Source organism: Equus quagga, chromosome 3 (assembly GCF_021613505.1).
Source record: "Equus quagga isolate Etosha38 chromosome 3, UCLA_HA_Equagga_1.0, whole genome shotgun sequence".
Lineage (NCBI taxonomy): Eukaryota > Metazoa > Chordata > Mammalia > Perissodactyla > Equidae > Equus > Equus quagga.
Window position 1 is genome coordinate 154,444,213 of NC_060269.1, and position 23,916 is coordinate 154,468,128.

Genomic DNA, 23,916 nt, shown 5'->3' on the forward strand with positions numbered 1-23,916 from the left:
CCCCTCCTTGGTGTGGATGGCAGCTCGGATGTTTGCACCCCACACACCCCTGCCCGCTGCCCTGGGGGTGCCTCTGTCCAGAGCAGGCCCCCCGGCTAGCCCTGAGCAAGGACCTGGCCCACCTCCGTCGCACTCCTCCTTCCTGCAGCTCTGGGCCCCGTGGGAAGCACACCTGGCATCCTTGCCTGGGTTTGGCTGACCACATGCCTCCTACTCTCCAAGCCCCTCTCTCCGGTGGCTTGCAACCTAACCTTGGGCCTTGGAGCCCCAGGGTGGGGCTCTTGGGTGGGGAATCTGGTACTCTGAGAACAGGGCAGCTGGAGGACCCAGCCTGGTGGCCATCCCAGCCTAGTGGCTGAGGAGATGGCTCGGAGGAGGAGCCATGTCCTGTCTCCCCTGAATCCCTTGTCTCTTTTCCCACATAGGTGATCGAGCTGGTAGACAAAGAAGACATTCACATCTCCACCAGCCAGGTGGCCGAGATTGTGGCCTTGCTGGAGAAGGAAGAGAAGTTGGAGGAGAAGGAGAAGGCCAAGGAGAAGGCTGAGAGGGAGGCTGCGGAGGGGAAGAATTAGGGCAGCCCTGCTCTCGGGCACCTTGCTGGCCCTCCCTGTGTCTGCCTCCATCCCACTGCCCTGGCCGCTGCGGTCCTACCGTGAGAGTCATTGCTTTGAGGTGATTCTTAGTGACAAATTTATTTTGTCTGGAATAAATCAGAAACTTCCATAATCAAGTAATTTTTAATTTTCATCATTCCACGAAGATTTCATTTCATCTGGAATCCCTGAGCCCCTCCAGGGAATCGTGTCTGGACTCACTGGCACCCTGCTGCAGTGGCCCCAGTTGTGGTGGCCAAGCAGGCAGCCTGCCGGCGGCCCAGAGATCATGACCACCCACAGGCCCCTTGGCTCCAGAGGCAGCTTGGGCCAGACTGGGGCAGGAAGGTGCCTCCCTGCGTGTGCCAGTCGCCCATGGAGCCCAAGGCCTGCAGATGCGAGTTAGATGGAAACAGACAGCCCTCCTCAGCTCTGGAGAAGACACCTCTGTTAGTCTGTGGACTTGGGTTCCTGAATGTCGGTGTAAATAGGATCAATTCGTGCACATTGCCGATCATCTCTGTCGTGATTGAGAACGTATGTCCGTCTCTCCGTGGCCTCTGGAAGATCGTGGTTCTCTGACAGGAGTGTCTCGTGCAAGTTCCTGTTGTGTGTGTCTCAGAGATCGCTCTTGATTTACCTTTGATTTTCTCCTAATCCTTTAACCAATTAACTCCTACAGAATTTTCACACACGACAGTCTGCCTAACTCGTGAGTAGCAGCTAATGTAAATTAAGCTGAGAAACTAATGAAGCCCTTGGAAGTTAAGCATTTCATATTGAGATATTGAGTAACTTATTGTGTGCTGTTGTGGCTTTTAGAAAGTTTCCTAATTTGGGTTGTTAGCATCTCGTTGCCCTGTGGGTGATTGGGACTGATTTCACTGTGTCCAGTGATGGGCCCGGCCCTGGGGCAGCCCAGCAGGCTCCAGGTACTCTGAGTGTGCATGCCCCTGTCACGGCTCTGCAGCATCAGGGCCACCACGTCCTCACGACACTGATTCCCTCGGCCCCAGGCTCCTTTGGAACAAGCATGCTGCTGGCTGAGCTCCTGGGGGCTTGCAGAAAGGCAACGCCTGGAGTGGCCTGTGCAGCACATGGCCTGGGTTAGAAGCCTAGGGCTTGCCTGGTGCACCTCTGGGTGCAGTGGCGCACTTCCCTGGGCTCAGTGTCCAGCATCTCAACGCCTGGCAGCTCAGATGGGGTGGCACTCCATGGGGCAGGTGGGGTGGGTGGGGCTGGCTCATGTGGCCTCAGCCCTGTCCGACTCATCCTTCAAAGGCTGGGTCTGGTTGCTGGCAAGAGTGTTCTTTCAGGGGAATCCAAACACAGGCTTTGGAAGACATAGGAATAGAGTGGCCAGGTTAGCCTGGAGAGGAGGAATGGGACTCAGAAGCAGTAGCTTCTAAATTACTTGAAACCCTTTACTCAGCCGTTAAAGAAGAAACTTGACAAAATAGGAATAAGATTATATATTCTGAAACGTAAACCTTTGTAAAGTAACAGTTGGGTTCTAAAGGTTTTTTATTTCACTTCCTTGAGAAGTCTGTTCTAGATGCTTAATTGGTATTTATGAATTGTCTCGCACTTGCTTTGGGGGCCTGTTCGACTGGGAAGGCGTGCTTGCTTGTGAGCTTTGCGGTTGCAAGTGTGCCCCGCGTGTGATCTTCTTTCTTGTGAGCCGGACTTTGGGGCCCAGGCAGCTGTGCCGGCTCCTGCTCTCACCCTTGCTGCCTCTGCCAGGCGCCCTGGGTGTCCCCACTGCTGCTGTCACGGCAGAGCAGCCGCTCCTGCGGGCAGGCAGTCCCACTGCCCCGCTGCTGGGGAACTGCCCGCTCTCTTCAGTTTGTGTAATGTGGGCTATGTTCTACTACAGGCCTTCCCCCTTCATTTTGGGTTTGTTTTTATTGTCCTGGACTTTATTTATTGCTGCTGAAATGAAGGTCCGGGTGCGGCTGTAACAGACGGTGGGTCTAGAGATGTGAGGGTTTTGTGTGATGAGGTTGTACGAGGCTGTGCTGCATCAGGGCTTGGCCGGCGCGCTCCCTCCCTGTGCGTTCTTGGGGGCACTCCTCTGTTTCTAGAAGCCTGCGGTGTCTACGCCTGCTTCAAAATGAAACAGATTCCTAGCAAGTGTTTCCTCCCTCACTCTACCCAAACATCCATGTTTTTAGTAGGGATTCAGGAAACGGGCATGTGGCTTCCACAGTCATTTTGGAATATCAAAATCCAGACTTTTTAAAAAGGAAGGGCACCTTGTAATTGTTGAGGCATAACCTCCAGGCAGTGGTTCTCAGAGTGGAGCTCTGGGGCTGGCCAGGCACCTCCTAGACCCCATGCCACCAGCTCTGTCTCTATGTATCCTCCAGGGGGCCCGGCTCCCAGCACGCTGCCACCTGACCCTCTGTCCTGGGCCGGCCATGTGTAAACACCTTTTTTAGAAAGCATTTTTATTAAAATATCAAGTTATTGTCCTTGTAACAACTCAAAGTAAGATTTCTGAACCATGTGAAACATCAGAAGTCAAGATGGAAAATGTCAGTTGTCTGAGTGTCTGCTTTGTGACAGCTGTGTGGCTCAGTGTCTGGTTCTGGCCTCCCAGTAGAAGCGGGTGGCAAGTGGGCTGTGGGTTGGCATGCTGCCGCGATGCCCAATTCCAGAAGGAGCCTCACCTTCTGGAGCTCAAATGTGGCCTCGGGTGTTCCCCCTGTTCTGTGACATTGGGCCCTGCTCTGCCATCAGACTGTGCACCCAGACTGGTGCCTGTGCTGGTGACTAGACACGCAGTTTGCTGTAAGGGAAGGGTTAATAAAGCTCTGTCTTGATGACTTGTCTGCCACACATGGTTGGTTTGTCCAGGTTGGTGAGGCAGCCACTGCCTGACCATGCTGTCCTCCCACCACAATCCTCAGGGGACACCTCCGGCCTCGAGGGGTCCCAGGGAGGAGCCAGTAACCCTTACGGAGACTCAGAAAGAAGGGTGCAGTTCTGTTCTGAAAGACTCTGAGGGCCCCGGGGAGTGGGGACAACGCTGCCCAAGGGCTGTGCCCTCCGCTGTCTGAGGGGGTCCCAGAGGAGGCAGGGGCTCTCCCCACGCCGCAGCCTGCTCCCCAACACCTGGGCAAGGTTCAAAGAGTCTGAGGGCTTGTGGGCAGCCCACAGCCCCCACTTGGCCCACCACAGCAGCAAGGCTGCCCCTGTCCTCCCCCGCCCACATCGCTGGCTTCCAGCAGGAGATGCCCTACCCTGGGGTGGAGAGGTAAGGCCCAGCTCGGAGGGTGGGCAGAGAAGCCCTGGAGGGCCACCAGGCAGAGGATCCCAGCAGTAGGACAGGCACAATATCCTGTTCCTCATCCTCCCAGCCCCTCAGTGGACAGACTACCCCACTCTGAACCTAGGATGTCCAGCCTGTCTCAGGTGGCCTCACCCCTGTGCCAGCACCAGGCTCAGTGGGGACTTCTTCCACTCCTGCTGAGTCCAGACACCCTGCCCTGGTGCCACCCTTACCTGCATTCCATCTCTCCCTGAGATTGGCCTTGGCCACTGTCCCCATCTGCCTCACAGGTCCTGAGTGCTCAGACATGACTCCTGAACCATATGGAAGAGATGCTGTTTTTGTGGGTGCAGGTGTGGGCAGGAGGCTGCTGGGCCTCAGCCTTTGCCCGCCCCCTGCCTGGCCCCCAGACCAGCAGCTCTTGTCTGGGTTCATCTTGATGCCCTTGGCAGGCACCCAGACCCCTCAGGCTGTGGACCACATATGTTCACTCTGTGGATCCCTCCTCCAGCGAGGCTGTGGGAGTATGTGGCCAGGAACAGGGTCCATGTGGACCTGCAGGCAGCAAGAGGCCTGAGCTGGACTGCAGAGGATGCCCCAGGACACGAGGCTTGGGCTACAGCATGTTTCTTGCTTCCACAGTTCCGAAGGCCATGTAAAGGCACCAGGGCTCTGACTGAGGGTGAAGGAAGGGATTGCATGTGGAGGTGGAGCTACCGTCCAGGGGACACAGCAGCCTGAAGGGACACCCCCGGCCAAAGGGAGGACAAAATGAATATCAAAAACTGTGCGGAGAGAATTGATTGTAAACAAAAATCCACACATCCATGGTGATACTCAAAGTTTTGTCTGCCCCTGTTGATGGGAATGATTACACCAGTTTCTTACTGTGAAAATAGGTAATTAAAAGGAAAATTTGATACTACCCTGTCTTCTCAGGAGGAAAGAAAGTCCATCCCAGGAAGCTCTTTAGGGAGAACTCCAGCTGATGGACCAGAAGAAACACTAGAATCCACCCACCCTGCACTGCAGGCCCTGGGGAATGGCTGCCTGGGGGTTGTGGGGTGACCCCCGGATGGGGAGCTGGCTATGAGGGCCTCTGGCCATGTGCCCCTGGCATTCCCAGCCTCCTCCCCAGTTCCGGCAGCATTCCTGCCCCAGACGCCCAGCCAGGAAAGTGATGACCCCACAGGAGCCACCAGCATGTCCAGAAAGGAAGGCAGAGCCTCCCACAGGACACGGCTGACTCCCTCAAAAACCACAGTCAGCGGGAGGATGGGCAGGGGCTGTTCTAGACTAGACACTAAAGAGAAACAGCCTGATGGGACCCTGATTTAAAACATCTGCCAGGGGCCGCCCCGTGGCCGAGTGGTTAAAGTTCAGTGCACTCCCTTTCAGTGTCTCAGGGTTGGCCGGTTCGGATCCTGGGTGCTGACCTACTCCACTCATCAGCCATGTTGTGGAGGCATCCCACATAGAAAGTAGAAGACTGTTAGCTCAAGGCGAATCTTACTCACAAAAGTAAATAAAACACCTGCCAACTGTGGTGGGGGAGATTGGGGATGTTCCACTCTGGCTGGATGCACACATCTTTACATGTGTTGACGTGCCCCCTGAAGACCCTGGGACCCAGACCTGGTATTAGTGTATTCGCACCACTGCCTGGGGAAGAGGACGCGGGCGCAGGGTTGGGGTCCAGCCCAGCTGGGTAGGAGGCGGCCGTTGGCAGGTTGGGAACAAGATTCCGAGGCCCCGCCAGCCAGGAGGCCTGGAAGGATGTGGAGTCACACAAAACAGGTGAGCCACCCAGGCCCCGAGGGGAAGGCAGATGGCCAGATGGGCCTGGATGTCCGAGAAGGCGGGGCTCGGGACACTCCGACGACGGGCAGGGGTTCCACGGCGCCCTTCTCCCTAAGAACCCTCTGTGGCCCGTCCCGGGCCTGGCCGGACCCCACCGGCTCTGGGGCTCAGAGAAGACGAGAGAGGGCTGGCAGGGCTGCGGGAGGAGGTGGGGACAGGCAGGTGAGGGCGGGGAGGCTGCAGGCGACACGGAGTACCGAGCTGCCCGTTCCCGCCTGTCGCGCCCCGACCTGCTGGCCCGGGCCCGCCCCTCCCCCGGCTGCCAGTCCCCTCGGAGTCCCGAGCGCACACCGGGAGTCCAGCCCGGTCCGGCAGGAGAGGGACGGGGGCTGCGGCGGGGACGCAACTGGCCGGCGCTAGAGGGCGCCTCCGCCTGCATTCCACCTTCCCGGCCTGGGCACTGCTTCCTTGTTCCCGCGCCAGGTTCCCCGCCAGGCTGTGGCCTTGCCGGCCACCCTCCAGGCCTAGGCCCTCGCTGGCCTCCCTCGCCGTCCTCATCACTGCCGCCGCGTGTCCCCAGCCCGCTGGACACAAACACGGGGTCTCTAGCAGGCTGGTGAGGGTCGGGGATTGGGAGCTTGGTGCACAGTGCCAGGAGAGCTTCCCGGAGTGGGGTTAAGGTATTGGATGGCACCAGTTATTCGGAACTAAGACCCTAGCAGCTTCGTCTGCTCTCCAGCAGGTGTCCTGTTGTGTCCTCCTGTCCTGTTTCCTCACTCCCTCAGGCTGTGAACTCGGGGGCAGAGGGGACGAGATTCTGTCACTTGGTCCTCACTGCCCCAACTAGCCAAGAATCAGCATGCAGCATCTGCCAAGTTACAGGAGTGTTGGAGTACAGGGGGCACTGACAGAATCCAAGGGAGGGTGCCAGGCCTGGGCGGGGGAGGGCAGCCAGCCAGGACCAAGAGTGTGGCCAGCATTGTAGACCCTTGGTCTGGCTCAATCAGGGGACCAGGTGGACTTTGCTTACATGCAGCTCTGTGAGGGGACCCACCTAGAAACCTCCCCATCCCCAGCTAACTGGATAGGCAGATGCCAGGGGGTTGGGTGAGGCCTCAGAACCAGCTGCAAGTGCCTGGACATGACCCCACCCAGACTCTGTGAGCTGGGGGCAGCCAGAGACCTCCTTGCACCACCCACCCCCATGATGGTCTCATTGCACCCTCCCATGGACACCACACTGCCTGCATTCCCTGCCTTTGGGGGCGCCAGACCGAGGCAATGAAGACCACTGGTGACCCTGAGATTCCGCCCTGCCAACATTCGGCCCCCATGCAACTGGACACATCGGACCACCCCCATCCTCACCCTGGCTTTGCCCAGAACTCATCCTATCTGAGCCAGAGACCTGGGCAGGAAATCCTTGGAGCGCACATGGCCCAAGCTGCCAGTCCCAGTCTGGGGGCCACCTGGCAACAGCTGTGATCCCTTCGTCCTGGGGAGGGGCAGACGAGAGAACCTGCCCCAGGCAGGCAGTGAGGACACTGAGCTGCCTGGGGTCCCAGAAGGGCAGGAGACAAGAAAGCATGAAGCAGGGATCTGAGCCAGTTGTCCCTGTTTATTTTTTGGAAAGCACACTCCTGGTTTGGGCCAACACCTTTGGCCCCCACAAGGCTGGGGGCCCTGAGAACAGAGACTGCCCCAAGCCACTGCCTGGCCGGCCAGCTGACAAGCAGAGGACAGCCATCCGAACTTGGTAGGGGGGCCATTAACAGTATGAAAAGTAACAAAAATGAATTCTCAGCTTTCTCTCCCAAGCTTTAAAGGTAGCAGTCCAGGCTATAAAAGTGTAGAAGCATTGCGTAAGAAGTGTTAAATCTACAGCAAATACATCTTGTAAAAACTCAATAAATTATATATATAGATATATATAAACTTGTAACATCTAATAACATCTGAACCTGCATGCAGGACTGGCCCCCACTGGAAACTGCCTCCCCGCCCTGAACGCATGGCAATTAGAACTTGTACGAAAATACCAGCTGGCTTTGAAGTCCAAAAAAATAAATCTCCTAAAGAAAAATCCCATAGAAATCTAATTCCCCTGCAAAAGAAGGCCAAAGGAAATAAAATATCTTCACTGGAATCACCTCAAACTATTAACGACCCTTCAGGGTGCGAGGGGGCTGCTGCTCTGGCCTCGGGGTGTGGGCTGGGCGCACCCAGCGCCGCCACACTTTCTCAGGATAAACCTTCTCGGCTGTTAATAAGTTAAAACAAACCTCTGCCACACGGCTGGCTAAACACTACGAGCGGGGAAGGAATGGGGTAGGGATGCGAGTTCTGGGGGTCCATAAATAGCTTTACAAATATACAGGTCCAGGTACAATTTTTAAAACAAAACTGTGGTGCCGGAAAAGCCCCTCTATCCTCTGCTGGCTTTTGCGTTGGTCTCAGTGAGTTCCCCAGGGGTCCTCCCCGCAACCAGGGCACCCACCCCCTGTCTCCTGCACCCTCAGGGTCCCGTGCCTCAGTTGTACCAGCCTTTCTTCTTCCATATAGATATTTATATATATATGTATGTGTATATCATACACACAGTATCTATTTATATAAATGTACACTCATTTCTGGAATAAACCTTTCAGATAGAAGTTAAAGGCTCCCGCCTTCAGGTACCCGTAATTTCAGTCTCTGAGGAGCAGGGTGGGAAATGGGGAGGCCTGGAGGGGGGGCTGTGCACTAACACACCCCCGGACACAAGGTGCCACTTGGGCAGGAGGTGCGCCACACGGAGGCTCAGCTTGGGCACTGGGAGGGGCGGAGGCCCACCCTGGATGCAGGACCCCCCCCCCCCCCCCCGGGTACACCCTATGGGGCAGCAGTTGGGAGGGCAAGGGCGCCTGGGAGGGGCCCAGCTCTGCCCTGAGGGGCCTCATGGGAGGAGCCCCTTTACATTCTACATTCAGTCCCCTGGCGCTGCCTGCACAGGTGGCCAGGAGGTCACTGTACAGCAGGGTGGGCAACCCTGCACCAGGGCAGGGGGGGGAGGTTTCAAGACTCTCACATACAAGCACACGCACACACAGATGTGAAGTTGTCCGTCCATCCGTCCATCCGTCCCAGGTCTCGGGCCTGGACCCGTGGGCCCCAGGGGTCAGCGGCACACCAACAGCAGCAGCATGCTGGGCGGGGGCCCGCTCTCACATTGGTGGGGGCTCAGCCCCCAGGCCTGTGGCCCTTCATGTCCGCGGGCCCCCGCTGCTGGGTGGGGCTGGGGGCAGCAGGTCGTGGGCAAACACAGAGTCGTCCCCCGAGGAGCTGGAGCTGGGGGTGTCCTGGCTGCCCGGCGAGTACTGCTCGAAAGGCACCGACAGGTCCAGGTACTCCTGCAGGCGGGCGGGCAGCCGTCAGGGCTGTGCTCAGGCGGCACCCCCCGTGGGCCATCCCACAGCGAGGTGGAGCGGGGGCCAGCACTCACGTCGGTGGACGTCACAGTGAGAATGCGGTCCAGGTCCTCCACCAGCTGCTTGAAGGTGGGCCTCTGGGAGGGCACAGCGTGCCAGCACTCCCGCATGATCATGTACCTGGGGGACAGAGCGCTCAGGTCTGGCTCCTGGCCCAGTGCCCACCCGCACCAAGCCTGTGCCAGCGTCCACACCTCTCCCTCAGGAATGGCTTTGGGGGCCACGAGCCCCTTACCCTGCCCGGGGGGCTGAGGTGCACTGGGAGCAGGGAGCTCGGGGCCCTGGTGGGACCTGCCCTGTGGACAGGTGCCACGATAGTGCACTCACAGGTCGTGTGTGCAGTTGGCCGGCTTGTCCATGCGGTGGCCTTCCTTCAGCAGCTTGAAGAGCTCCTCCACTGGGATGCCAGGGTACGGCGAGCCCCCCAGTGTGAAGATCTCCCAGAGCAGGACCCCAAAGGACCAGCTGTGGGGTGGGGGGCACCGCACCATGAGCCTGCCCTGAAGCTCATGGGCCCACCTGCCCCAGAACAGACCCCGTGGACCCCAAAGGGAATGGACCAGGTGCAGGCTCCTGTTGGGGTCCCGGCTCCCCCGGGAGCTCCCATGACCCCTCCCTTGGAGTAGCCTGTGCTCCACGCAGCTCCCCTCCCCAGCCCAGGTCTGGGGCCACATACACGTCGCTCTGGTGGGTGTAGACTCGGTCAAATAAGGCCTCGGGTGCCATCCACTTCACAGGCAGCCGACCCTGAGAGGAGGAAGGGGCACGTTGGCTGCCAGGAGGCCCCCCAAGCTCGCCCCTCACCCCCAACCTAAGGCCAGACTCACGTTGGTGGTCTTTTTGTAGTAGTCAAGGTTGTGCACGTCTCGGGCCAGGCCAAAGTCCGCGATCTTCATCACATTGTCCTCAGTCACCAGCACGTTGCGGGCCGCCAGGTCCCTGTGGATGCACTGGGGGGCAGGACCAGGCCTGAGGCTGACCCCTGCCAGCTGCTCCCCTGCTCCTCACATGGCCCTGCCTGGACCCCCTACTCCAGGGCCCGCCCTGGCCTGTGCCCCCTAGAGCCCTGGCAGGCCAAGGGATCCCTGCTGTGGCCTGTGATGGGCGGCGAGCTGTCCCCTCCTCCCCAGCCCTCTCACCTTCTGTGAGGCCAGGTACTCCATGCCCCGGGCCACCTGGTAGGCGCAAGACACCAGGTCCTTGAAGGTGAGCTGCTCCTCCGGCAGCTTGCAAGTGTCAAAGGAGTAGTCCATGCCCGGGGGCCTCCTCGCCCGCAGGTACTCCCTCAGGTTGCCCTTGGCCGCATACTCCACCAGCACGTACAGGGGCCCTGCAAGCAAAGGCGCCTCAGAGGGGACGCCTTGGCTCAGAGGGACGCCTCGGCCCAGAAGGGGCCACCCGCCCTCCGGTCCTGAGGCCCGCCCACCCGTGGCGCCTACCGCCCTGTGTGCAGGCCCCCAGCAGGTTGATGATGTTCTTGTGCTTGCCGATCATCTTCATCATCTCCATCTCGGACACCAGGTCCGACAGGTCTTTGTCTGTGGCATCGTCTGCATGGGGACGAGGGTGTGTCAGGTGGCACTGCCCCAGCCTGGCACAGGCTCCCCCTGCCACACTCCTCCCTCACCTTTCAGCATCTTCACAGCCACGGTGACGGGCTTGGCAGCCCGGTCCTTGTCAATGCCAATGGCCTCTGCCATGACCACCTGGCCAAAGCAGCCCTCCCCGAGAGGCTTGCCCAGGGTCAGCCTGGTGGCAGAAGCAGAGACAATGAGCACTCCCACCCGCTCGCAGCCTTGTCCCAGGCAGCCTTTGAGACCCAGTGCCATCACTTCCAGGAAGCCCTCCCACACTTGCCCCTATAAGCCTGCTCATGAGGACGAAGGACACTGCTCCTCTGGCCCCTTGCCCTGTGCCGTGTCCTCTAGACACAGCACTTTGTACGGGTGGGTCCTCACCCAGTACCTCCACCTGAGGAGCATCTGTCCCCAGGCCAGCCTCCTCCACCAGGCCCCAGCAGCACATCCAACAGTTGCCACACCGCCAATGGCCTTGATTCCTACCTGACTCTGATCTGAATTGAATCAGATCACTGAGTGGTGGCCCCTCTCCCCAACCATGGAAACCCTAACCCCTATGCGGCCCAGACCTCAGCACACACCATCCCAGTGCCACCACTGACCGGGCCCGGGACAGCTCCCACTTGGGGTCGGCGGGCAGCTCGAGCTCAGAGACATTGGCCAGCACGGGGCCCTCCCCCGAGGACAGCCGGGCGATCCGCACCAGGGGCGTGTTCGAGTTCATGGACGAGTTGGACTCCAAGGACACCTGCTTGGGTCGGCAAGGGAAGGTTGGTGCCACAGGGCTGCACGAAGCTTGCGGGGGTCCCCCAAGGACAGCAAGGCCATGGCTGTGCTGGGCCTGCCTGGGAGGGGGTGTCTGATTTTCTCACAGGGCCAACTAAAGACTTTTTAAATGTTTTGTGCTCCAAAGTAACCCAGGCTCCATGTGGTGACCATGAAGACATGGGAGAGGTTGGTCTGCCCACTGCAGAAACGTGTCCCGGGGCAGGCTCTAGGCCTTGGACACCACAGGGTGTCCCTGAGCTCAGGAACCCAGAAGAGTGGGTCACGGGGGGGTCTGGGAGGCCCGGGGTGGGCAGACGGGTGGCTCGGAACCTGGTATCTACTTTCTGTTACCTGTCGCTTGAGCGGGAAGCGGGAGACCTTGTGCACGGTGGGCGAGCCCAGGCCTTTCTTGGGGGGGCTGCGCAGGCGGCAGAGCGTCACGGCGGCCACCACCAGAATGAAGAGGAGGAAGCCCACCCCGTAGCTGAGGACACCTGCATACACGCTGCCGGCCTCACCAGCCTCCACCAGCTCCTCCTCGGCTGCAAAGACACGGGCGTTGGGGGCCTGGCCCAGCCTCACGAGAGCCCCCACAGGCCGCCCCAGGCTGGAGCCGCAGGCACAGTGGGGGTGGGAAAGGGGGCTGAGCCCCACTGGTGGGGCTGCGAGGCCTCAATGCCGCACTCATTGAGGATATTGCGGTCAGAAACGCCTGAGCCAGGAGGGGCAGACCCACGAGAGAAGGAGCCCAGCGGAGACAGCAGCACCCACACCCGCCACCCAGGGAGATGCCAAAGCCGCCGCATAGGCTACTGGGGACCTGGCTGAGAGCAAGGGGTCGAGGGATGCCCCTCTCGGCCAAGACAAGGTCGCGTCCACTCTGTTCCCATACCAGGCAGAGGGCCTGGTGCGAGGGCTCCGTGGAGCAGGGCAGCCATGAGCCGCAGGGTCCCCTGCCTTTCCCTGGCGGCTTTGGTGTGTCCCAAGCCAGCAGCCCTGAGAAGACAGGTGCAGAGCAAGCAGCAGCAGGAGCCAGTACCTGGCAGCACCACCAGCCACGCAGAGTGATGGGAAAACCCGATAGAATTGCCTGCCAGGCACGTGTACTCCCCCGCGTCCTCAAAGGTGACATTGCGTAAGGACAGAACCTCTAGCTCCTTGTCGGTGGTGTTAGCGCCCGCCGTCTACAAAGAGAGAACAGAGCGCGATAGGCGAGCGCCAGCACCTCCCACGGGCACCACAGCCAGAGTCCACACGGCGACGATCCAGCCAGGCTGCAAGGAAAACGCCGCCACCACCGCCACGGCCACGGCCACGGCGCCGAGGGTCCTCCGCCTCGTGCGTCCACACCGAGCCCGAAGCCAGTCCCTCCACCGGAGAGTCCTCTGTCCCAGGTGAGCGCCAGGCATGTGGCCAGCAGCGTGCCGCGCAAACACAGCATGCGGGGTTAGCTTGAATACAGGGAGGGGGTGCAGGCGGGTGGGCAGATGGACAGACACACAGACCGACCAACAGGAAGTGAGCAGGCAGCAGAGCCAGAGGCCAGAGAAAGTGAAGGCAGATGCTCACAGACAGAGGGGTGCAGCCCCCGTAGGGGCTGAGGGCCTTCAGGGGGCACACGTGGGGGTGCAAGCAGGGTCAGCACAGGCCGCAGGAGTTGAAGCAAGCAGTCTCAGCGGAGGCCAGAGGCGCCAGCGTTGCAGAGGCAGCCACGTCTGGAGTGTGAGCCGGGGGGTAGGGAGCGAGCAGGACAGGGGCGTGCAGACGGGCGCATGGCCAGGGCGTCGGAGCTGGAGCTCGGCGTGCCAGGCGGGCGTGGGACAGAGTTGTTACCTGCTTGGGGCCCGTGAACACGCAGCCAAAAGGCCTTCTCAGCCACGCCTATGAAATTGGAGGCTCGACAGAGGTACTCGCCCCCGTCGCGCGCAGACACATTGGCCAGGCGGAGGCGCGCGTCGGCCTCCACACTCTCACTGATCCAGGACTGCGGGGACAAGAGACCCGGCTCAGGCGCGCCCACGGCAGCCCAGCCAGGCACGAGCGGCCGTGCAGGAGCGGCCCCAGTCCAGACCTCACACAAGGGCGACCCCCAATCCCGAGGCTTGGAGGCAAGAAGCAGGAGACCCCCAAGGAATGGATGGGGAGCTAGGTCATGACAGCCGGGAAGGCTGCTTGGAGGAGGCATGGAGGCATGCCACGGCAGTGGGCTGTGGTTTCAGAGGAGACGCCTTCTCCACGTCCGCCCCCCACAGCCCAGAGGGTAGCCCTGGCAGGCACCCCTCAGAGAGGTCCTCCCTGGCTGGTGCTCAGCCTGCCCACCCCAACGGGGCCCACAGCAGCCTCTCCAAGTCGGGTCCAGACTCCCACTCCCCGCCCGAGCGCCTGCTCCCTGCCCCCATCAGCCCATCTTTTCTCTAAACAGATGTTTCTCTTTGGGCTGCGAGTGTTGCAACCATCCCGACTCGGGTGGCCCCCCACCCCTGGGGCCGTGGGAACAAAGCTGAGGCTGTCCTGCCCCGAGGGCCAAGGGAGGGAAGCAGGCGGGGTGGCAGCCACGCTCTGCACACACTGACAACGCCCAGGCGGGCTAAGCCGGGCCTCTTAGGCCCAGGGCATGCTGGGAGGGTTCAGCTGCCACTTGCCTGCCCTGGGCCCTTGAGCTGGAGCCCACCCCTGGGGCCATGTGCAGGCCTGCCTCCAGGACTGAGGCTGACCCTAAGAGCAGACAGGGAAACTGAGGACTCACTGCAGGGTTGTGTCCTGCCTGTGGCCCAAAGCAGGGCCTCCCAAGCCAACCCCGTTCCCGTGCAGGGCCAAGCCCAACCGCCCTGACTCGCCCCCCCACCCCGTGCAGGTCCAAAGCCTGATCCCCAACCACCACCCTTTTAACCCAACGGGCCTCCTGCCTGGGACGCCCTCCCAAGTCCCCGGCCAAGGGGGCCCAGCAGAGCCAGGCCCGACAGCTCATGAGTGCACAGCCGGCGGCAGTGCCCACCTTGAGCACGGTGACGTAGGGTGTGCCATCGGGTCCCACTTTGCTGCCGTTCACCTCCACGTGCTTCAGCCACTGGATGTGGGGCTGCGCATCACTGTACACCTTGCAGTGGAACTCCACGTCACTGCCCAGCACTGCCGTCTGGTTGGCTGGCAGCCCCGCCTGCAGGATGGGCCGGTGCGGGGAGCGCTCTGCGGGGCAGACAGGGGCTTAGGGGCTGCCCTGGCATGCACCCACCCACACCCACCAGCACTGGTCCTCACCCAGCACGTCCAGAGTGTATGTCTGCTGGATGCTGCCAAACTTGTTCTCCACAACACACGTGTAGTTGCCGCGGTCAGAGGGCACCACACTCTCCATGACCAGGCTCCACTGCTGGTGCCGCAGCTGCAGGTGGACACCCGGGTGAGTGGACAGCAGGCTGCAGCCTCCACCAGCCGGCACCCAGAGGCCCTGGCACCACCCACAGCCAGGCCCACCTTGATGCCCCCAATGCGATGCTCGCCACGGAACTCCTTGCCATTCTTCAGCCAGGAGATGGACGGAGTGGGGTTGCCAGCAGCCGGACAGCGGAAGCGAACAGTGTTGGCAGCTGGCACAGCCAGCAGCTTCTTGTCCATCCGCTCTGGCCGCGTCCAGTAAGGGGCCCCTGCTGGCGGAGAAACACGTGAATGCCACAACCAGGGTGGGGAGGAAAGGCCTACCTGACTTAAGCTTCAAAAGCTATCCCACTGCCCACCCCGCCGGCCTCAGTCTCCCCTCCTGAGTAGGGAGTATTGATTGCCCTTTCAAGGACCCCTGCCTGGGCTGGAGAAGGTTTCCAGTAGCCTTGACACTACCACCTGGCACTCTCAAAGCCAGATCACATGTCTCCTCCCCTCCCTGTCTGCTTCTCCCAAACACACTCCAGCCGAGAGGGTCAAGGGCACCACACCCTGGCACAGGGGCCTTTAGGACACAGGATGTCTCTCACGGGAGCACTCACCCACACAGGGAGGCACACTTGGGGCAGGCCCACCAAGGGGAAGACCCAGCTGGCAGAGGGACTAGGTCAGCCCAGGTCACGAAGCCCAGCTGGATGGACAAGCAGTTAACCAGGAGGCAAGGCCCAGCCACCTACAGAACCAGGAGCCTTGGAGGCAGCCGGGCGCCCACCAGAACTACAGGACCCCAGCCACCCTCTGCAGTGCTCCAAGGCCTGACAGGCAGCACGTGGGGACAGGTGACGTGGCAGTTCCCTCTCATCTGGTTTCTAGGACTGTCCTCACACTCGCCCTCACAGTCCAACTGGTTTTTCTCCTTCTTTGAGGCTGGGGTGGGGGCTGCGTATCCCAGGAGGGAGGCAGCAGAGGCCCGGAACAGGGAGGGAGGCAGCCCCCTCGCCGTACAGAAGCCATCTCACAGACGAGGGCACTGAGGCCTGGGGGGAGCAGTGTGGACAAACGCTGGGAAGAGGTGCCTCCTAGGGTTCTGAACGCTGGGGGGCAGAGGCCCCAAGGCAACCCCGAGAGCCTAGCAGGCTGTGGCAGGGGCTATACCCCGAGCCTGGGAGACCACGATGACTCAGCACTGCAGACCAGGCCTTCTGGAAGGCAGCCCTGCCAGGGACCCTCAGTGTCCTTGAGCCCACAAGGGAAGAAACATCAAACACCTGTCTGGGATGGCCAGGGTGGCTGGGGCACCAAGAGCGCCTGGTGGTGAGAGGGGGCGGCGGATGGGGGCAGCCGGGCAGGAGTTTGGCTCTAAACTTCCTGGCAGCCAAAGGGAAAAGGGAAAAGAGGAGAAACCCAACAGCTCCTTAGGTGGGAGCCTTTCTTGCCTCAGTGGGTCCTAGAGCCCACCCCAGAGGTGGGGCGCTCACACGAGCCCCTAGAGCCTCTCCCAGGACCCCTCCTCTCCCAGCTTTCCTCCCAGCTCCACCTCCCTGGCTGATTCCTCACCTCCTTGCCCACTAGACCCCACAGCACCCCCAGGCTCTGTCCACACAGACTGCTTATCTTGGCATTTCAAACTCGGCTCCTCCAAAACCTCTTCCCTAACTGGCCCCTCCACCTCCACAGCTGGGCAAAGTCCACCTGCCAGCTTTCCAGGCCAAAATACCTGGGTGCTGTCACCTCAACTGCTCTCACACTCAAAGCCTGTCACCGGAACACGCTGTTGGCACTCCCTTTACAGTAACTATGGCCAAACCTGGTGTCCCTGGTGGCCCACAGCCACCTCCCTCTCTACCTGGACTGTCTCGGTTGCCTCTGACTGCCCCTAACCCCGCAGTCCACTGGCCCCATTGCAGACTCCTGAGCCCCCCTGCCCTGGTGTACCCACGCCTGGATGGACCACCTCACTCACAGGCTTCCCTCCTCCAGCCCTGGCTACACTGGCCTCCTCGCCACCCTGGAGCCCCACACTTCAGTCTCCTCCTCGTCTGCAGATGGCGTCTCCCTCCCCCACCAGCTTGCCACCCAGAGCTGAGGGCCGCGTATCCACCCCCACCTCACACTGAGGGGATCCCACACTCACTGGGCCACAGGGAGGTGTCCCTTGGCCTCAGTCTCTCACTTGCCCGATGAGCAGGAGGCCCCAGACCTGGGGAGGTATGCGGGAAGCAGACCCACTGGCTGGGAAGACAGATCGTCAACCCCAGCCAGCCCTGTGTGTCTGGAACCTGATCTCACCTGTGTCTTCGGCCTCGTCCTCCCCATCTTCGTCATCTCCCGAGGACGGAGCATCTGCAGTGCAGGCGAGAGGGAACATGGAGGAGGAGCTGGCCCGGTGACAGGCAGAGCTGGTGCCCACTTCCAGGTGCCTGCAGTTCTCAACTGCGAGGCAGTGTCCTCTCCTCCCGGGTCTGTCTCTGGCCTGCCCAGGAGGGCCCCACGTGCCCCTCACAGGTGGGGCTGGAATCCCCTCGCTCAGAAAGCACCTCCTGGGCTGTGCCCTCCACTCTACCAATGACCACCAAGACACTCGGGGTGGTGTGCAGCAACCATGCTGCCCCAAGGCGCCCAGCCACACAAGGAGCTTAGTGGGCCCTGGCAGGCGCTCACCTGTCACGCGCACGCTGAAGTGGCACAGGACATGCTGGGTGAGCCGCTGCTGGCAGCTGTAGGCCCCGGCGTCCTCATGGGAGGCATTTAGCACCTGCAGCCGCTGAGGCCCCACCAGGATGCGGTCCGATGGCATCAGCCCCACACCATCCTTGACCCAGACGGTGGGTCCCATGGGACCACCCGCAGGCAAGTGGCAGCTCAGCTCCACAGTGTCCCCACTGCCAAAGACCAACTGCTCCTGCTGGCCAGATTCAGGTCCCTCTGTGGGGGAGACGGGTGACCATGAGGCAAGTGCCCCCGAACCAGAAACACTGGGTGCTCGACCCCCCAGGAGGCCCCACGGCATCCCCCTTTACAGACGTGCCAGCACAGGCTGCAGCAGGGGCCCAGGGGGCTGGGTAGAGGCCAAGGTGACCCCAAATGAGGGAGGGAGCTGCCCGCAGAGCCTGCGGACCTGTAAGCTGTCCCGCAAAGGGCTGGGGGCCAACAGGTCTCTGTCCCTAGAACAACTCTGCATTGTGGTGCTTACGTACACAAGACATAAATCAACATGTGTGGCTGTGCCCCAACAAAACTTCACATGTGGACACAGAAAACCCAAATTTCAGTGTCACAAAACATTATTCTTCCTTTGATTTTTTCAACCATTTAGAAACGCAAAATCCACTCTGAGCTCATGGGTGGGCTATACTTTGCAGACCCGCTGCCACAGCAGAGCCTCAGTGGCGGCGATGACGTACCCCAGAAGGGGGTCCCACTTGGCACACCCCCGTCCCTCGTCTTGGCTTCCAAAGCAGTTCAGGACCAGAGAACAGACATTCCCCACACAAGAAGGAAGCTGCTGCGGCAGGCAGCACTGGCAGAACCTCCCAGAACAGCACTCGCTGCAGGCTGGTTCCCCAAAGCCGACACAGGCCAGGCCAGCCCGGGCTGGGGGCTCACGGGGCGTGGAACACCCTGTCCCTGGACTCAGACGGGAGTGTCTTGTGTGTGAACTACATCTCAGCAGTAAGTCAGAAGAAACACACACTAAGAAAGAGATCAGAAACACAAACAGATAGAATACCAGGTCTGGCCAGCGGGGCCTCACAGCCCAGTAGGGTGAGGGGGCCTGGGACTCCCATTTTACAGATGAGGACACAGGCTAGAGGGAGGAAGACGTCCAGACTCGGCCGGCGAGCGGATCAGAGAGGGAGCCCTTAGAGCCAGGCTGAGGAGCCCCAACCCACCCTGCCCTGCAGGGGCTGAGAAGTTGAGGTGGAGGGTCCTTGCCAAGGGTGATGCCCCCCTGCCCAGGGGCTGCCCGGATCCCAAGGGGCCAAAAAGGCCTGACACCCAAGGACACAGCACTGGCGGGGCTGACCCTCCCCCGAGGCCTTCCTGCCAGGGTCAGACAATGCCCGGAGCAGGCGGGCAGCCTGGGCTTGGGGCCCAGGACAGGGGTGGGTGGTCCTGCCGCGCAGGCCTCCTTCCCCAGACCCAGCTGGGTCGGTGGCTCCATTACTTGTCATTCTGCTGACGCGCGGCCTAGATTCGAGGGCCCAGCTGCCCACTCTGGCCACACCAGCCCCTGGCTCCCTGGACAGGCCTAATTCTGCCCACCCACCTCAGGTGGCCCCACAAACCCCATGCCCACCAGAAGGGTCAGCAAAGTGTCCACAGCGTCTGCATCCCCAGAGGCTCCTGGCCTGACCTCCAGACCCCCAGTCCTGGCCACCGTGTCCTGTGGGGACCACCCAGTGCCGCAAGCCTACTGAGGCCCCCCAGAAGGCTGAGAACAGGCTGGTCATGGCGGCCTCAGCCCCAGGCCCCAGCCCAAGGGCAACAGCGGTTGGTTCCGGTTTGGTCTGGGCAGCGAGACAGATCAAGACATCCGCACAAGTATTCACTTCAGCCTGGTCCAGCAAGGGACGGGGGACACAGAGCAGCCTGCAGGCCAGCCCTCTGCCGGCGGTGGTAGCGGGTAGGGCCCTGCACTCAACCGAGGGCCGACCCCTGACCTGCCCACCACCCTCGCCACCAGGTGCCTGCAAAGGCCAGGGAACCCTGGACCAGGGAAGAGATTGGCAGCAGTCTCCACCACCTGCAGGTCTAATCCACCAGACCCACCCTGATCCAGGGGGACCCGGGGGGACCCAGCAGCATCTGAGTGGGTGGCCTCAGGCAGAGGAACATCTCATGATGGTCAGGGCCTGTGATGACAGGCACGGGGGACTAAGAGGCCAGGGTCTAGCTCTACCTGCAGAGTGGGCCCCTTGGTACCCGCCCCTAAAGTGGGCCCAGGAAGGGGTCTTTCTTGATCAACAAAAGGGGGGCCCACCCACACAGGCACAGGGCCCACAGACATCGTGCCATGAGGGGGCCCGCGTGCCACAGCGGGGTGAGCACAGGCAGAATGTCTGCCTCGGCCTGTGCTCCCACCCCACATGGAACTGAGCTCCATCAGGGACCGCATGCCAAGAGCAGCCCGTCCACACGGCCCAAGGAATGCTATGTCCTGGAGGAGCCGAGCTGGGCCTGTGGGCACATCTCCCAGTCACAGAGTTCTCCTGACCCTCCACTCACTGGCCTGTGCCTCAGTTTCCTCCACTGTGGAGCAGGGTAAAAATCCTGCCAGGCGGGCCAGGGAGACCACCACAGTTAAGGCACTGGAGCATGTGAAAGGACGGGGACATGACACTCCCTGCCAGGGTCTACTGCCCAGGACTGACGTCCACCAGGCCACGGCCAGGGCCAGCCTGCTCAGGAGGGCTGCATCCCCTCCAGGGGAAACTCGTTCCGGTTTGGGATTCCTACAGGTAAGGTCCCCCCAGTGCAATGGGGGTGCACAGGGGTTGGGCAGCACTCATCAGAAGGGCTGTAGGGGTGACCCCAGAGAACAGGCATCAAATTCAGCCCCAACTCAAAGGAACTCGCTGGAGCCAGCCACCCTGAGGGATCCAGGGTTTTTGGGTGAGACGAGGAACAAAGCATCTGGTTCTGGGTGTGGGAGCACCTCTCCACTACTCTCCCGACCAGGGGCCCTGATGCTAGGTACATGTTTCAAAAATAGCCCAACAGAGGAGGGGCACCCCAAAGGGACCCTGAAGTCATGGGTGAAGGTCTAGTCTTCCCACCTCCCCACCTGGAAACATTCTGAAAAATTCCATAACAAAGTTAGAAAAAAAAAGGGGGGGATCCGGAGGCCGGGCAGGCTAATGAGGGCCTCCAGGATTACCCAGCCTAATCCTCCCCAAAACCGGTCCATTATCCATCCTCTCAGACAGGTAAGGAAACTGAGGCTTGAGGAGGACACTCAGAGCCCCCAAGCAGGGCCTGGGGTCAGGGAGGCCCCCCTCCTCCACTCACAGCTCATTCACTTGTAAATCACTCAGGCTTGCCCCACTGCCCCCTAAAACGCACCCAAAACCCGTGCCTGGGCAGACTCTGGTCCCACTTCCCCAAGGAGACTCTCACTACTCTCTGGGTTCAGCTGTAAATAGGGTGCACCAGGCCCCAGATTGGGCCCCCCATGTGGGATCTGAGGCCCTGGGGGGTGGGGGCACTCGCTGGCTCAGCGCAGGGGCTCAGAGGCCAGAAGTCCAGCCTTGGGCTCAGCCCAGGTTAATGAACCACCCAGAGGCCCGTGGGGCTCAAAGTCCACCCAGATGAGGAGGGGGGGTGGGGAAAGTTGCAGCCAGCACCTTCCTGGGAAATGCCCTGCAAACCCCAGAGACCCCTCCTGGCTGGGTGAGGTCAGACTGCAGGCAGAGTGGCCCCCATCAACCTCCCCTGCCCAAGAACACAGCCCCGCGTGGAGAGGGAGGCTGCCCTGGTGGGGCCTGGGGTGGCCAAGGCAGTCCTTGACCCCAGCCAGCTCCAGTTCCATAATTTATGTTCCCCGGGAAAGTGCCAGCCGGGACCTCTGTAAATTTCACGAGGCCTTTGTATTTTTACTGCCTGGCCCCTCTCCTTAAGGAACCGGATTAAGTTTATTGACCTATCAACTCACTACCTGTTTCACCAGCTCTACTGCAGAGGCGGCTGGGGAGGGGGCGGGGGCCAGTTCTGGCCGAGGGAGAAGGCCCTGCGCCTCCTACCCCCTACCCTGGGGTCCTCCAGCAGCTCTGCCCCAGGCCTGTATCTGGTGGGGCACCACAGGCTTTGCGCCCCAGGACCCGGCCTCTCAGGCTCTGTCAGGTCCCGGAGCCGGGGATGGAGGGAGCCACTGCCTCCGCCCCGTGCGCCACAGGGGGTCCAGGAGAGAGTCTGAGCCCCGCTCACTGCCCCCTCCCCCGGGGCTAGTTGACATTCCCGGGCCGTAGGGAGTAATATCTTCATCTGAATGCGAATGCTAATGCGGGGCTCCCCCCGCGGCAGCCTATTCGGCACTCCTGGAAGCGGGGGCCTCCCGAGCAGGCGCTAAAAGCGCGCGCTGACCTCGCGACGGCCTCTGTCACGCCGCTGAATGACACGCACATTCAAGCGCCGGGCCCACTTTCATTCATAAAAAAATGACATTGTTCCGGGAGGCTGCAGCAGCCGCCGGAGAAAGGGGCGCGGGGGCGCGGGGAGGGGCGGGCCGCCATCTGCCTGCGTCCTGCCCGTGGCCGCCGCCTCGCTGGCACTGCGCGCCCGCAGCCGCTCAACTCACACCTCCCCGCGAGGCTGCTGCGGCGGCCGCCATCAATGCTCGGTCTGTGGCCGCGCCGAGGTACAAAGGAGCGGCTGTTCGGGTCTCGCCCGGGTGGGGCGTGCGCTCACCAGGCGAAGGCCTCCCTCGGCGCGGCCGCCGGGCCGGGGCTAGGGGTGCGCGCAGCCCCCTCGCCCGCGCCAGGCCTCCCAGGGCCCCGGGGCTGGCTGTCCCCAGGGGCCAAGGACGCCCATCTCTGCCCAACAGCCGGGAGCCTGGAAGTCCGAGTGACGGGCGGCGGCGCCGGAGCACTCGGCCGGACCCGGCGGGGGGCCGCGCGCGCCGCACCTCGAGGGCCGCGGCGCGTGTGCGGGGCGGGGCCCAGAGCAAAGACACCCTCGCGCCTCTCCCCTGCCCTCGCTCTGCCGGCCCTCTGCTAGACCGTCCACGTCCCGCCGGACCCTGACCGCCAGCTAAGATCCGCGGCTCCACGCCCCCTCGAAGATCCGCCCTCTCACCTCCCGGCGCCCCGCTGGCGTTCGGCGCGCACCCCCGGGGAGCAGACACCTTCATCCACAGGGCGTGAGAGCAGGGTGGGGGAACCGAGGCACTGTAAGATGTCACCTCGTCACGCAGGCCACTGGGGGTCAGCGGCCGGGCCGCGCGCTGACGCACTCTCATACCTCCCTCCAAAGTCCGGCATCAAGCTTTGGCCGAAGCTGGCCATCAACTGGGGCCCAAAGAGGGGTTGGGGCAGCGGCACCAACAATAGGAACTTTCCGTCAGAGCAGAACCAGCCGGGCAACAATGGGAATCGTGGAGATGCAGCCTCGCGCCCTCCGGACGGCGCCTAAGGGCACGCTGCGCCCCACTGGGGAACTGCGGGGGCGGGGGCTGCGGACACCGCCGCCGCGCGCAGCTCCCCGCTGCAGCCTAGCACTTGGGTGGTAGCCCTGCGGCTCCAGGTGCCCCACAAACTGCCGCGCCAGCTCTGGCCGCGATCCCCAGGGAGGGAGGGCGGCAGAAACCCAGATACTGCTCCTGCGGTACCAGCCCAGGGCGCGCCCTCGGGCCCACTCAGATCTGGAGCCCCCCAGTCACCCAGGCGCCTGTTCCTGGGCCCCGACGCCTCCGCCAGCGGAGCCGCAGGCTCCTCTGCGTACCCGTCGAGTCCTTCCTTACCTGCCGCTCTCCGCATGACGCGCTGCTCCATGCCCGGGGGTCCCGAGCTGGCGCCGGTCACGACCGCCACAGTCACGCAGAGCGCGAGGGCGCAAGCCGGGGCGCCCATCGCGGGCGCGTGGGTTACGGCGTCCTCAGGCGGCGCGCGCGGGCATGCTGCCCCCCATGGCCCGGTTCTGGCACCGGCGGGAGGAGGGCGCCGCTCTGGAGTCTGCGAGAGAAGGCAGGCAGCTCGTTACCCAGGCGGGCCGGGCGCTCAGGGGCGGAAGCGGCGGTGGCCCGGCTCCGGCGCCCCGGCCCCTCCGACCCCCGGCCGCCCCGCCCGCCGCCGCCGCCCTGGGCTCCCGGGCCGCCTGGCGCCGGCCGCCTCCTCCCCGCCGCGGTCCCTCCCTCCCTCCCCCTTCCCTCCCTGGCTGCTGCAGAGCCCTCCCAGGGCGGCGGCGGCGGCGGCAAACTTTCCAGAGCGGGAAGCCTGCGCCCCGGCCGGGCCCCGCCGCAGAGACCGCTAGGGATCCAGCCCCCCGCGCGCTCCGGCCCCGCCGCGCGCCCGCCTGGACCCCTCCGCGCCCGCCCGACCCCCGCGTACCGACCTGGC

General features: G+C 62.1%; 2 protein-coding genes across 13 annotated transcripts in view; one reads left to right on the forward strand and one right to left on the reverse strand.

Moving 5' to 3' along the window:
• LETM1 (leucine zipper and EF-hand containing transmembrane protein 1) overlaps positions 1 to 3,426 on the forward strand; it is a 38,617-nt gene extending 35,191 nt beyond the window's left edge. For all 3 annotated transcript variants that reach the window (XM_046656608.1, XM_046656607.1, XM_046656609.1), the window contains exon 14: positions 426 to 3,426. In XM_046656608.1, coding sequence (XP_046512564.1) covers positions 426 to 575 — 150 coding nt within the window. In that variant the 3' untranslated portion in view covers positions 576 to 3,426. The remainder of the gene's footprint in view (positions 1 to 425) is intronic.
• A 3,842-nt stretch (positions 3,427 to 7,268) lies between these two features.
• FGFR3 (fibroblast growth factor receptor 3) lies at positions 7,269 to 23,577 on the reverse strand. 10 transcript variants are annotated; one of them, XM_046656596.1, is made up of 17 exons: positions 23,322 to 23,577; positions 17,525 to 17,788; positions 17,153 to 17,206; positions 14,960 to 15,132; positions 14,744 to 14,867; positions 14,481 to 14,671; positions 13,319 to 13,469; positions 11,831 to 12,027; positions 11,320 to 11,465; positions 10,765 to 10,886; positions 10,577 to 10,687; positions 10,277 to 10,467; positions 9,965 to 10,087; positions 9,814 to 9,884; positions 9,465 to 9,602; positions 9,152 to 9,257; positions 7,269 to 9,059 (listed from the first exon to the last, which is right to left on the reverse strand). In XM_046656596.1, the coding sequence occupies exons 1-17, from the start codon at positions 23,428 to 23,430 to the stop codon at positions 8,913 to 8,915; spliced, it is 2,418 nt and encodes an 805-aa protein (XP_046512552.1). In that variant the 5' UTR covers positions 23,431 to 23,577; the 3' UTR covers positions 7,269 to 8,912. The 10 variants fall into 10 exon arrangements, with proteins under 10 accessions (XP_046512552.1, XP_046512554.1, XP_046512556.1 ...); XM_046656598.1 differs by having other exon boundaries at positions 14,960 to 15,129; positions 23,322 to 23,575; XM_046656600.1 differs by lacking the exon at positions 13,319 to 13,469 and adding an exon at positions 12,525 to 12,669 and having other exon boundaries at positions 23,322 to 23,575.
• Positions 23,578 to 23,916: the final 339 nt, after the last annotated feature.

What these genes read in the sequence shown, in the direction of transcription:
- FGFR3 (XM_046656596.1), bottom strand. Translation starts at nt 23,430, where the DNA reads ATGGGCGCCCCGGCTTGCGCCCTCGCGCTCTGCGTGACTGTGGCGGTC. An exon ending in ATACACTCTGGACGTGCTGG is followed by an intron (nt 14,672 to 14,743) that starts GTGAGGACCAGT and finishes TCTGCCCCGCAG; the next exon opens with AGCGCTCCCCGCACCGGCCC. An exon ending in GGGGGCCTGCACACAGGGCG is followed by an intron (nt 10,468 to 10,576) that starts GTAGGCGCCACG and finishes CTTTGCTTGCAG; the next exon opens with GGCCCCTGTACGTGCTGGTG.